The sequence below is a fragment of the Chamaea fasciata genome, unplaced genomic scaffold (assembly GCF_029207755.1).
Source record: "Chamaea fasciata isolate MVZ Bird 193981 ecotype frontalis unplaced genomic scaffold, bChaFas1.0.hap1 SCAF_4, whole genome shotgun sequence".
NCBI lineage: Eukaryota > Metazoa > Chordata > Aves > Passeriformes > Sylviidae > Chamaea > Chamaea fasciata.
Genome location: NW_027094089.1, coordinates 75,509,512 through 75,524,014, shown reverse-complemented (window position 1 = coordinate 75,524,014; position 14,503 = coordinate 75,509,512). Strand labels below are relative to the sequence as shown.

At 44.6% G+C, this 14,503-nt stretch overlaps 1 protein-coding gene across 1 annotated transcript in view; it reads left to right on the top strand.

The window, feature by feature from the left end:
* The window catches only part of GPC4 (glypican 4), a 68,214-nt gene that overhangs the window by 38,486 nt on the left and 15,225 nt on the right, over positions 1 to 14,503 (top strand). The window contains 1 exon segment of the mRNA XM_066182077.1: positions 6,096 to 6,487. Within this exon segment, the coding sequence (XP_066038174.1) occupies positions 6,096 to 6,487 (392 nt within the window).

Sequence of the window (14,503 nt, the reverse complement as noted above, 5' to 3'; positions counted from 1 at the left end):
ACAGATAAACAGCTTGTGGATCTGCCCTGCCCTTCTGAGTTCATATTCAATAAATGTGTTAACACTATGTGTTCATCGGTTTCTCAACACTTCCGGAAAAAGGTTGTTAAGCTAGGATTTGGTTTTCCCTGGTGGAAATTACAAATGCTGTATATGCAATAAAGGAAGTGAAGGCATATTAAAAATAATGAAGCACATTCAGAAAAAAAAAATTGCTTTTCTCCCTTTGGACTAGGTGGCATGGCTGTGGATGGCTTCAGCCTCCAGGAGAAGAGAGCTGTGAAACATTTGTCTCTTTTCTCCCAAATTCCATTTATCTGTCTGGATTGAATTCTCCTTCACATGGTAGGAGCAGCTGCAGGGTGGAGTTTGGATCCGCAGATGCACCTCTGGAAAACGCAGGGACGGAGCCTGTGGGGCTGTGGCTTGGGCAGGAGCATTTGTCTGGGAATCCATCTTGCTGTTGTGGACATTTTATGAGTAGACCTTTTAAGGAGAAAATATAATTAATCTCTTTGTGGCAGTGTTCTCACACTAGAAAGCATAATTGTCTATACAGACAAGCAAATTAAAGGTTTTGGTAAGACAGACGGTCCTTAATTAACCATAATCAGGACAATATATTAAAAGTATGCTCAAAAAACTGGGTGGCAAATTATCTGAAACTAATTAATTGTGCCTATAAAAATTCAGCATGTTCCATATGTGTGTTTGAACCTGGTTTTATTTGCTTTTTAAAGTGGTTGAGCAATTGCATGTCTACCTGGGATCTGTTTGTGTAGTTCATTTGCAGAATAAGGCCAATTGAAAACTCTGCTCTTAACCAAGGAAACCTGGTGCATGGGAAGTGCAGCATGTCTGGTGGCTTTTGGGAGCAGAAAGGTGTGTGGCAGCCTTGGTGTCCTTTTGGAAGAGCACCAGCACACCTGAACATGGCCAACAGATGTGTGTCTGTAGCAAGCACACTGGCTCAGCAGCCTTGCTGAACTCTTGGGTAAGACTTGACCTTTTTTGGCACTGCAGTTAAGGTTTCCTTTGTTCTATAAAACGTAGGGGTTTTAGGTGCTGAGCCCTAGGTCACTGATTATTTGACTCTTTGCTGTGGCTACAAGAGGAGTAAGTGTGGTCCTGTGGAGCACTGTGCCTCTCTGTGTGAAAGTATTCCCTGAAATAAATGTGTTTTGCTCCTGAAGATAAAGAAATGGAAAGCACAGCTTTGTATTCCTGCAGTGGTCAGCCATGGATTCAGCCTTGAGGACTTTGCCTGGGGCAGGGCTGGGGAGTCTGAGGATGCCAGTGCTCAGGTCCTGACAGAGGGCAGGTGGTGGCAGGAGGCAGCTCAGACCAGGCAGTTTTTGCTGCTTTTTCCTTTGTTGCCAGCACATGTACGGAAATGCCAAACCTGTCAGTGGGTGAAGGGGAATGTGCCCCTTTGATGTGTTCATCTCTTTTCCAGGAGCTGCCTTTGTTTTAGGTAGAACTTTGCCCTACAGCACTGGGCTCTCTTCAGCAAAAGCCCTCTTGTATGAAAATCCCACTCTTGAGATAGCTGAAAATGTTAGCACAAGGAATAGGAAAACACAGCATCCCTTCTTACTTAAAAAAAAAAGAAAGAAAAAAAAAAGAATATTTTCAGGTGACACCTATGAATCCAAGATCAAAAATATATTGGGTCTGAAAGTCAAAATCAGTAGATATGTTGTCTGGAGGTGGGATTTACTCTGTCTCACAGTGGGTGGAGTGATTGTGTTTCTTCAATTAGCTCATGTATCTGCAATTTGGAAGAAAGATTGTTTTGAATTATTCTGGCAGTGGAATCTGATGTCATGCGGAAGCACCTTGGGGAGATGCAATGCTCTCCTGCACTGGGTTACTGGCAGGGCTGGTCTGCCCTCAAGCTGCAAAGAGGTAATACATCTTATTACTTGAAAAAAAGGAAATTGCCAAGTAACTATGGTTATGTTTCTCAATGTGCTCTTTTAAAGAATTATTTGTTCAAAAGCAGAAACTTGTTTCCCTGGGATTTTTATTGCAGAGATGGCACATATGTCACATCTTGTCTCTCTTACCATTTCTTGACTTCTCTAGGCTTTCACCAATTGGTGGGCATTGAAATTCTACCCTGAAATTCAAAAACGTTAAAAGAATAAACAGAGCCCAGAGCTGTAGATTGCCTGACTGCAGATTACTGCCTTTTCTGCCTCTTAAAGTTAATAGCATTGGAAATGTCATCTTCCTTAGAGCATCAAAGCCCGTAGCATGCACGGGATTTAGTTTGCAATACAGACAATTGTTAAAATTGTTTCTTGATGTTGAGAAAGGTTTTGTGACTCTGGTGCCACAGTGCTGGTTTTCTCAGCCTGGAGCTTGTCCTCCTGAGCATCACCTTGAGTGAGAAGTTGACTTTACATCAGCAAGATTTGGCTGAGTTGTGCTGAAGCAGTACAACATAGTCAGGTTGGACCTGAGCTGGCTGTGCCATGTTATCCCAAGGCCTTGTGTGTAGTTCATCCTCTCTGTGTAACCCAGCCCTCTCTGCTGGCTCTGCTCTTAGTCAGGAGAGCCAGGGAGACCTTGGAGCCATGTGCTGCTCTCTCAGGTCAGTTTGTGAAGCCCTTCCCAACCGTGTGTGTGCCTGTTTGTCGACAAGAGGGGCCAGGCCTTGTCTAGGGGGTTTAAACAAGATAACTGGAGGGAAGAGAGAGCCTGCCTTTCCTCCAGATAGCAGTGTCAGAGAGAGCACCGGCAAAGTATGATTTGTCGTGTGTGAAAAATGTTTGCATTTGACAGCTTTTCACAGGAAGCCTGTCAGAGTGATAATTTAATGAGTACAGATTGCTTGCAACACAGCTGTAAAACGTGCTTTTACAGTGCTGTAAAATAAGCAACCGAGGCCTTTGTGTGTTTGCTTTGTTTGAGAACAAGTCAACTTCTAATACAAATGAAAGGTGGTCATTTATTTTACCCAGCAAACAGTTAAGACGTAAGAGAGGAACCTGCCATTTTTCTTCTTGTGGTGGCAAGGTTAATGCTGGGTTATGTTGGTGTTTGCTAATCAGCTCATTTCTGTGAAGGAGAGAATTAGTATCTAATTAGATATTAAGAATTAATAGTCAGATTAGCATTTAACTCATAAAAAAGACTTCTGGACTTTTTTCTTTTCCTTGCAGACATCTATGCCCATAATTTGCACAGAAAAAAGATTAATGTTCCTTCTGGCGCCCAGGCTGATTTCTTGATGTGGAGATATAAACTGAGGATGCAGACTTTCCACTGTACCAATAGCTACACTAAAATGTATCTAGAGATGTAATTTAATTGTGGCTGCTGACCGGGTTAAGAGTGCTGTGCATTGCATGGAGGATGATGTCGTGCACATCCCACTGCTGGGTCCATCCCTGCTTGCTGGTGCTGAGTGGGCCTTCATCCCCAGTGCCACGTTTAACATCACCCCTCCAACATCCACCCCCACCTCCACCCCAGGAGCCTTGAGGTGCCAGCAGTGGCACCCAGTGGCCAAGCCACAGGCACAGGTCACCAGGGCATCCTGTCTGGCACATCTGGCATGTTCAGGGATACAGGCATGTGCTGGCAGGGTTGGATGCTGACTCCAGGCTGCAGACACAGTCACCTCCGCCCTTGTCCCCTTCTTCTTTGGGAAGTGGCACTTGAGAATGGGAGTTTTCTGTCAATGAAAATGATGGTTGAAGCTTGAGCCAGAGACAACAGCGCTTTGCATGCATGCAGCCTCCTTCAGCAGTGCTGTGTTGGGCTTTTGGAAGTGCCTGGTTTTGGTGGGAAGTTTTCATTTCCTTTATTTACCTTCCTTTCGGGCAAGGAAAAGCTGCTGCTGGAAGGCTGCAGGTGCACAGGTATTTACTGCTAATTAGATTGCAGGGTTTTTTTCATTATAATTAATGAACATACCTGGTTCTAGCCCACATGAAAAATTGCTAAGAGATGAGGAGCTCTAAAGCCTGGATACAGTTTATTCAACTTCAAAGTTTATTCAGCTTTGGAGTGTAACCGATAAAATGAGTTTGGGCAGGAGAATAAATTGTTTATGGTAATATGAATGTATTACTTAAGATAACTTTCTTGGCTTAAAACATTGCTTTGGGTTCTTTAGACTGATGGTTGGAGCTATCTGCTAGGTTTGCTATCGATATAATTTCAAAAATCTCTTTTTTTTGAAGAGTTTGCAGACACATCTAGCAGGTTTTGTGCCTGGTACAGAAGTATTTAAATAAACAACTTATTTGGTGATACTAAAAGGTCTGAGTAAAGGAAGGAAGTGAGCCTTCAAAATGATTAAGTGAATTAGAAATTAATATACACCAAGCTAATCTCTATAGTATAAACTCAACAGAAAAAACATCTTCCCTGGAGAGGAAATGCCAGTCATGGGAACGAAAGTGGACGTTCCTGCTGATATTGGACAGAGGACATGTTGGGCGTTTGAAATCAATCTCCTCTTCCCTGGATCATTTCTCTTGGGCTCCTAAGAGGCCACATTATATACAGCCATGTCAGGCGCTGAACCCCATGACTTTGTTCATCAGGAACTCATGGAATGTTTCAGTTTTTCCAGAAAATGTTTTCTGTGTTAGGCTTTGTTTGTACTGGAGCACTTTGAAGACGAAAATCTGAACTTCAGCATACTTTTAATGTCTTTTAACAAGGTTTAAATTCGCGCTGGGCCAAAATATTCCGCCCCCCCCCCCTACCCCCCTCCACCCCTTTATGACAACTTCTAGCTCTAAGCATTGCTCCTTTGAGGATTTAGAAAACCACAGAGGCATGCTTTATTAAAAAATATTTATTGAATATGAGTCACAGAAAAGCAGAGGTCAGAATCCTCAATTACTGGTGGCATGCATAAAATAATCTGCTTCCTCACCTGGCTGTGCCCACTCCCCGGGGTGCTGGTGCTCCCTGTGGGGCTGGAGCAAACAAGCACGGGAGGCTTTTTCCCAGTGGCACCTCTCTGGCTCTCCTTAGCTGTCTCCAGGGGCATAGAGCAGGGAGTTTTTTTCCAAAATGGCCCAAGTGCTTTTGGCATTTTTTCCTCCCCTGTTTTTTGTTTAATTTTATCTCATCTATGCCACATCTCCAAGGCAGAGGCTTTGTGGCAGGGTAGTTTGTGCTTAGACGCACATGTCAAGGTTGTGGTGATGTGTTCTTGGAGAATGTGTTCTTTAAACTGCTTCTGCAGTGGTATCATCATCGGGTCAGCTTGTTATCAGTGTTGAAGGTACATGTGGCACTGCTAAGACATGGCAGCAGCCATGCTCTGGGCTGTCCAGTGGGTGAACTCTGGAGAGTGAATGAACCAAAGCAGGGAATTTGCTTTTAGAAAGTGATAAAAATCACAAGTCCTATCTGTCCTTTGTCATTTGAAAAATCTCTTGTTGTTGTGCTAAGTATTTGTCCTCTAGATTTTAAGCAAATTCTGGTATAATTGTGGGGGTTTTCGCACCACAAACTGTCTGAATCTCCTTCTGCAATCAGGACCAATTGGTAAGTGGTCAGGCCCTGCCCTGAAAAATGAACTTGCAGGATGAGACAAAGAACCTGCAGGTAGATTTTTAATTTGGTTTTTAAAATATATTAAAATTTGTTCATTTTTGAGGCTGGTTTATGATAATCTTGGAAGATGAATTGTCAAGAACTGGAAAGAAGGATTCTTTTCTGCAAAACATCTGTTTAACAAAATCACCTTTTTTCTTTCCAGTATGTTGTTCTTTGAAATTACATCTTTTAAGATGCCTAAATGGAAACATCAGAAATTTTTGCACTTTTTTTGCCTTTTTGCTGACTCTTAATCATGATATTCATATTTGTATCAGGAAAGGTTTCACTCATACAAGTCTTCCAGTCTATAAAGAGTTTTGGGGATTGGTTTATGAAGAGTGATCAAAAATTTTGAGATATAGACATTGATGGAAATTTGTGGGGGAGTCCTTTAATTTTTTCATTTCAATTCAATGATGGTCTCGTTGTGCTAATCCTCCAGTTAAACAGTGGTTTGTAGGAGCGTGTGAACACACAGCCCAGTGTCCGTGTTTACTGTATATTCTCTCCCTCTTTCCTAGAGTTCTTCAAAGAGCTCCTGGAGAACGCTGAGAAGTCCCTGAATGACATGTTTGTGCGGACGTACGGCCGGCTGTACATGCAGAACTCGGAGCTGTTCAAGGACCTCTTTGTGGAGCTGAAGCGCTACTACGTGGGCGGCAATGTCAACCTGGAGGAGATGCTCAACGAGTTCTGGGCGCGCTTGCTGGAGCGCATGTTCCGGCTGGTGAACCCGCAGTACCACTTCACGGATGAGTACCTGGAGTGTGTCAGCAAGTACACGGAGCAGCTGAAGCCCTTCGGGGACGTGCCCAGGAAGCTCAAGCTGCAGGTGACGCGGGCCTTCGTGGCTGCCCGCACCTTCGCGCAGGGCCTGGCCGTCGCCAGGGACGTCATCAGCAAAGTGTCTGCGGTGAGCTCCATCCCCTGCCTGTTTGTCCCCGTGTCCTTTGGGCCCGTGGTGGGCAGAATTCTCTTCCTGCTGTCCTGTGCCTAAAGGTGGTGGTGGTGGTAGTGGAGCAGAGGTGGGACCCAGCTCTGTCTGTGTAGGCTGTGCTGTTGCATGGTAGGGTCACCTTCTGAGGACACCACTGCCCTGTGCTGCAGCCCAGCTCTCCAGATGGATGCTTTCCTCCTGTCTAGAGAACAACAGTAGGAAATTAAATGCCTTCTGCAGTGGAAATAACCATGTTTGCTTGTGTAATGGCTGTATCTTCTTAATATCGCCTTTAAATTACAGTGAGTCATGGATGCTACAGGCATCTATTATGGAGCAGCTGATGATTTGCTCCTTGCTCCAGGGCATGGGGAGAGGCAGTTCACATGAGCAAACAGCACTTCTGTGATAACAGTAAGCTAGAGCCATCTGCACAGGGCAGAAGCCACTTGTACTTGGTGCCACACATGCAGCACAAGTTAGACCTCAGACTTTTATAGTAAAGTCACTTTTTGTGGAGGATGAAACAGCTGTGATGTGTTGGTCACTTAAATGTTTACCTCCCTCCTCACATAAATCACTTTGGAGTTGTTTAAGTGGGGTGACTGCTTTTTTGACATTGGATTTGTCTTTAATTTTAGCCTGTGTTGTATGGTATAGGGAACAGTCAATAATCCCCTTGAAGTGATTGTGTAAGATAACAAATACTAGTGATTTCCTTTTAAGAAACTCAGCTCATTTCCTGTGGGCTGTGGAAGATTTATTGCAATAATTTAATTGGGCAGAGAGACGTTTACTTTCTCTCTACCTGGTTATGGAGTAATAAAACATGAGGCTGAAAGAGCAGGCAGGAGTTTGAATCACCCCAAGTGCCAGGAAAAAAAAAAAAAGAATAGCTGTTCAGATACTATTAGTAGCAGAATGGAGTTCTGTAGGCAGCACAAACAGCATCCTTAAATGAGATAATAATTCAGATTTCTTTGACTTATGGGGATAATATTAAAATACTGTCTCTGAGGATAGGGGAAAAAAGTCTGCTTCCATGTTAATTTTTCATTAAGAGAAATGAGGCAAACAGCCAACAATAGGCCTGGATGTGTCTAGAAGGGCAAAGAATATTAGCAAGGAAGGAGCTGCTTAACTAAAATACCCAGACTCCAGGAGTGAGTTGTAAGTTAGCAGTGACAGGTTTAGGTCCTTGGACACCTTGACTCCCCACCTAATACGGATGACTCTCAAGTTAGATTAATGTGCTGCTGGTTGAGGATGGGTGCGTGGAGCTCTGTGTGTGACAAGTGGGGCCACACTCATGAGATCTCAAAACCTTTCAGTCTCAGGGGTGCTGTCAGGATGGGAGGGATGGGTGGTGGCAGATAAAATACTATGTCTCTGTGCAGGCCACTGGCCAAGCCTGCTGACTCTTGGTTGGGGTTTCAGATTTGGTGGCCCTTGTTTTGTGGCTGTGGCAGCTCTTGTGGTCAGGGGATGGGGTTTTCACTGCTGTAGAGTGTGGATGAAATATTCGTGTGGGAGGTCTGGCCATTAAGCCTGTGTACAGTGCAATTACTTGATAGGCAGTAAACGTGCACGGGTGAGGGATCGTGTTTATGCTCCATCTGCTCAGAATTCATCAAAACGTCTCCAGACTTGACACGGAACCACAAGGGCTACGGTCCCTGCATCTGTTATGAATCAGTCGTGAACCCGAGGTGGCGTCGTGATTTCTCTTTCCCTTTTGAAGATCCATGAGTGTAGAGTTGCCTTCAACCTTAGAATTAATTGCATGAGTGTGGAAAGCTACCCAGAGTCCCACGCAGCTGCAAAAATAGCTCACATGCCGTGGACAATCACAGTTGTTCTACTTTCCACTTGAATTTCACAAGTTGCACTGGAAATCCTAAAATGGATTGACTTTTCCAAGCAGCAACAAAAGTCCCTGCTGTTGAATACCTACGCTTTAGTTGCAGCTGTAGAAGGAATAATAATCTTTTTTTTAGTGTTTTAATTTCATTCAATGGGAATCTAACATCGTGTTTCTGCAAGACACAATGGGAAATCCTAGATGTGAGTTTAAAAGCTGATGTTTTTATGCCTGCTGCTCTGTGGTTGTGTTTTGGGCCTTCCCACATTACATATAGATTAGCCTGACTTTGCTGAGCTCAATATAATGACTCCATTGACTTTTCTTCCTTATTAGTTTTACTCAGGAGTTGTAGTGAAATGACTGCTTATACCAGGGATTAACTTGGGGGATAAGTCTTCATTCTTCTTTATGAAAAAATATCCAAAGGAATGCAAATTAGTTTTACTTGTAATGTGCCTTGTGACAAGTAAGTTAAAAACGTTTAACTGAAAGTCTTCAGGAGGAGAAGTACAAACTACTGCAAGGCCCAGCTGTGTACTTTCCCAGGATACTATCAAGAGAGCAAAGAGCACTCTCCAGTGCAACGGCCTTGATAGCTTTTTAATGATCCTAGATGTTTTTACATCTTCACTAGGGAGTTGCATTTAGAAGGATACTGTTCTTGCGTGAGTTTGGGAATAAAGGGGTAAAAGAAGAAAGAATATTGAAAAGCTGTAGGTACGCTTGATTTCTGAGCCAGAATGCTAGAAAATAGTTTTAAATTCAGCCTTGAATGGATCAAAAGATGTACCACTGTGCTGAAATACACAACAGAGAGAAAGCTGTATGGTTTTGAGAGAAAGCATAGACCTTTTTCAAACTGTCTAAACCCTACAGTTTTGATGCTCAAGTCTTCACCCCTCAAATTCCCTACTTTGGACCCAAAAAGTACAATATTTTCTAGATCTGTTCTGAACAGCAGGTCTGTGCAGGATGCTATTTCTGCCTGTTAGAGATGTGCCCTGCCTCTGAGGTTGGGTGCAAGGGGCTGAGGGTCTCCAGTGCTTCTTTCTGTCCTGTGCTGGTGCTTGCTCCGTGACCTTCCTGCCCCTGCCTTCAGGAGACAGAAATCTGCCTGTCCCCTAATCACTCTCTTGCTACTAAGCTCTGGACAAGCACTGAAGTTAGCCGGGTAAAATTGCTGCCAGCAGTGACATTTCCTGCCCTGGCCAGGGCTGGAAAAAAGGAGCAAATACAAGCCAGAGCCATGAGTGACTGAAAATGGATGAGAACCTGCAATCCGGCAGTTCTCAGGCTGCTGAGATGTTGCCATAATTGCATGCCATTAAACCCACAGCCTGGTGGAGGGTAGAGTGCACTGGGGCTTGTGGAGTGTAGGTCAGCTGCAGGTATGGGGTGGAAGTCCCTGTTTGTGAGGGAAGAAGTGAAATCAGGCTAGGCTCCCTGACAGCATTTTGTAGGGTCAGGAGGAGCTGGGAGGGGAGGTCTGCCTGGATCTCAGCAGTAGAGGCACATGAAGGCTGAAGCATGCAGCCACCCAGCATTGAATCCCTGTGTCTGTGTTACCATCTCCAGACCAGGATGTGGGGGTGCGACCTTCTTCACTTGGCTGTGGTGGTGAGAGTTTTCTGGAGCCCCCCAGGAAATTTATACTGATAAGCTGTTGTTTCAGGATTCTTTTACCACTTTTCCCTCTTGCACTTCTGTCTTACAATTTGAGGCAGAACTGCTGGGGGCTCAGGAGGCTCTCAAATCACCCCCTCAACAAGCATTTGTGTGCTGAATGCTGCATGAGATGTAACTGCCACCAAAGCACTGGGGCCACTGGCAAGGGTCTTCCAGCCTATCCTTGGGAACCCTGAGAAAGGCAGCAGCTTGAAAGTTGTGTGCAAGAAATGGTGTTTAGGTCAGAGCACAGTTAAGAGCCATATGAAATAATGCAGTTTCATATGAGGATTACACCTACTTCCCCATCTGCTGTCCTCTGCTGATATTAGCAATCAAGAGAAGTCTGTTGGAGATGTTCCCAGTGGGTGGAGAAGGTCAGCTTTCTTTGTATTGGCATTTCTGCCCTAATGAAGTGTGATGGTAGCAGTCAAGGAGGGAGTTTTCTTCAACTGTTTATGAAGAAAATTGCAGAGGGGGACAGGTGATTGTTTTCCCACAGGTGTTTCAAAGCTGGAGCGGGAACCCGGTGGCTTTATACGCCCTTTTGCTTTGAGCTGCCTTGTCTTGAATGAGACACCTGTGGAGCACAAGTTGAGCTGTTGGTTGACCTGCTGGTCTGCATGATCAACCTGAACTGTGGCTGGTGTGATTTTTGTCAAGGATGCTGAATGTGGACCGGCCATTGGCTTAGGAGAAGCAGTGATGAAAATAATAAAACAACGAATGAATAAGCATTAAGGCCTGTGTCATCACAAATAGTAGGGCACCGAGATCTGGTTTTGGTAACAGTTGTGCCCCTTGTAATTACCATTTGAGGATCTAAAAGTTTAATCAGAAATCCAACCTCCCTCTGTGCAGTTTTTGCCCTTGGTTTGACTTAAGGGGAATGTGACTGTAATCCTCTTTCAGGAGGAATTTAATGTTCCTATATCCAAAGGCTAAAATACTTCGCTCGGGCAACAGCCAGCCTTGCCGGGGAAGTGACAGAAATGGAATATGTTGCTTGCATGCATTGGGAAGGGATGGGGACAACAACAGTTCTGCTATGTGGGTAACTAAGAAACAGCCAGAGGAGCTAAGGAGCCCTTTTGGTGTGTAGCAGAGGGACCTCCAAAGAGGCTGTGCTGTCCAGGCAGTGGGTTGCAAGCCGCGAGGCCAGACCAAGGGGCTGCCGTGCACAAGGACATTTCCTTCCACATACCAGGGGCAAACATCAATGCAGAAAACAATATCAAGCGCTTCTCCACATCAAAGATGACCCTGAGAAGACCTGCCAAGAATGTGACTGCATCTGCCTCAGTTCCAGCCATCTGAGGGCCTGTGCTAGGCCTTCAAAGCACGCTGAAGCAGCAGTCAGCTCAGATTTAGGGCTGAGAGTGAGTGGATAGGACTGTGGATTTGGAGCCAATGGTGTTATGCAGGAGTACTTCAGTCCACTGGCATGGTTTTGGCATTTTCTTTCTTTGCCCTCCACTGTGGTTCTGCTGCTAATCTTGAAAACAATGTGAGGGATAATTTAAGGATGGGTTTGGTTATAGATACCCAGATAAATATCCCTGCTGCCTTGCTCATTAGAGCAAATGGAACGTTCCTTATGATCCTTGGTGTCTGAGGCAGGGAGAGGCTTGTTCCTACAGAGAGCAAGCTTGATGTGAAAGGCCCTTTGGTCCCAAGGGCACCATGAGCAGGAGATGTTAAGCTTGGCATTGCTGTGTAAGTGTTCAGAGGGAAAGGCATCCATTTGGCTGGCACCCTGAGGGCCCCTGTGCCCCCTGTGGGCTGGGATTGCTGTTGCGGAAGACGAGCATGTGAATGTTGAGACTGAGCAGCTTGAGTGCCTGGTGGTGTGATTCTCAGGAGCTCTGCTTTTCTTCTTGGCACTGTCACATCTGGAGTGGGGGGAGCACGCTGTAAGTAGGGAATTGAGCATAAATGTACTCTCGAACTTTCCCTTGTACGAGATAACGGTGCAGCAGACATCGCCGTGGGTAGCAAGTGCTGAGACCCAGAGTCATGCAGTTCCCAAAATCACTCCTAAATGTATTCCCTTTGCAAGACCTCAGAGGCCCAAATCTGTGGTTGAACCAGATGCTGTCTAAATTATTCATGTTCTAGCACCGGGCCAGCAAAATTGGTTAAATACGTAGTTGATTCCAAAACATTTATATATATATTGGAATATTTGGGGTGGGGAGGCCAACCAGGAGCCTCCCTAGTGATGTTCTGCCTCACAGAGAGCTGAATGTCAGGGCCAGTGTGTGCCAGGATGATGTTCTTGCACAACACTGAGAGAAGGAAAAAATGTTGCAAGTAGGGTTGTGTTGGTCCCAAAAATCAGTGACAAATCACTTGTCTAGGATGACCGCTCACCTAGAGCATCTCATGGGCAGCTTCAGAGTATGTTTTTGAAATCATCTTTCTGTGTCACTGAGTTACTCCTTCAGTCCTTTAGCCAGTATTGCCGTTGTTTTTTTGCAAAAAAAACACAGTATAAAACAAAAGTAATTTCACTGCATTTATTTTCAGATTTTGGGGGTTTTATGTTTTCTGGCAGCTGTGCTGCTGGCATGGCAATGCTGTTGTTGTGCAAGCATGGAAAATAAGAGAGCCTTAGTTATCAGTGTTATTATAAATAGTTATTAAAGCTGACAGGATTTAAGATGTTATTATTAACATTCTTAATGTTAACTGGAGGGTAGAATGAGAGAATATAATGTAGCTCTGGCTGTCTGACAGCTGGTGGGAGCTCCCTGCAGGACTGTCCATGGTTGGAGCTCTGTCATCCTTCCTCAGATATTCCTTGCCTTGGGAAGGAGATGAAAAGGAATCTGCTTGCCTCTCTGAACTTTATCTGCTTGAACAAATCAGTTTATCATGAGTTTTGGTGGTTTTGTGGTAGCCTGTGAATAAGGCGTTGCACTCCATAGGTGTGAACTTTAGTGGTGATGTTTCTACCAGAGGAATGCATCCAGCTGCAATTGCCAGCCAGCTGGAAAAGGCTCAGGGTGTAACAGTTTCCCTCGTGAAACTCTGAAGTGGGGTGGGTACATCAAGGTACCAAGAAAAAACAGATTTTATTATGCCAAGAGCATGTCATTTTTACAGGAACGTGATTTTACCTTCACCAGTCAATATATGGGATGTTACCCCAATAAATGTGGTACTAAATGTTTGCAATTAAGCCCTGAGTTGTTTGCTTTTCACTTAATTTTTGTGAATTGTGTGCAAATCTGTATTTTTAAGGAGCAAGTTCGATATGAAGATTGGTGCCATAACACATCTGTTAGCAGCTTTTAATCTTCACATTTGACAAAGCATGTAGATATGGACAAATTGTAATTTACATGATGAAACCACAGGGTGATGGATTGCTGCAGTGGCATGGAACGCCATGGAAAGGAAATAAATTTCACAAGATAAAAGGAAGGGACTGGAGTGCATTTACTTCTATCAGAAGCTTTTATGGGCTATGTGCTCTGCAGCTACTACTACCTGGGCTCAAATCTACCAGAGTAAATCCCCTCCAGCAAATAAAGAGGGTACTTTCTTTGGTACTCTGCTTTATTAGAAAGGAGATTACTTGGTTTTGAGGGTCATTCTAGAGTACAGTTTGAATGAACTTGAGTTGCTTTCCAAGATAAACACAACCCCAGAACAAAGCATATCTGGGTGTACTGTTACATACAATGGCGTTTTAAGAGCTTGCACCTGGTGTGGCAGGGCCAACATTAAAAGCTTGTGAAGAATTGCCAGTGCAACATATGGCACACCCCACTGCCAGAGCTGGTCTGGCCTGGGTACAGGCCCTGTGCCAGGGGTTAAGATTCTCCTTGCAGTGATACTCAGCAGTTAAGCATTTATCACTGTTGTAATGAGGTGTAATTGCTCATAGTATTCCCCAAGACCCTCTCTTGGAGTAATCTCTGGTTGTGCCTTCCTGTTGCATTTTGACACCATAAAATGCCAGTTCTAGACTGATGAATATGCTCATTATCTTCCTCTTTACCTGCAACTGTATTGCACACTAGCAGCTTCCCTGGGGGTTACATCCATCAGTAGCAGGGCTCGATTTGGCAGTCACTGCATGCTGGGGTTTGTCTTTTGCTTTGTTATCATGCTCTGCTCAGCTCTGTGCAGGACTCAAACCTATGTGGGGAAGGAATTGAAACCTCTCTTGGTTTTAAAATCGTCCCGTGTCTTTGTTCAAAGGACCTAATCCAAGGGACCATTGCATATTGCCTGCTGTGGAATGCAGGAAAGCAGCTTCAGTTTCCCCTGCATCTGCTGGGATTTGTAAAGATCAACCCCTATGGACTGTCAAAGCGGGGGATGCTGCAGGGCTGTAGCCACTTGGCAGTCATGGGCCAAGGTGGGAACCTAAGATGGAAGGGGCCTCCTGGGTCACGGCTGTGCTGGGTGGGTTTTGCAGCATGCTGCCATGCAATCCCTTTCATAAAGCT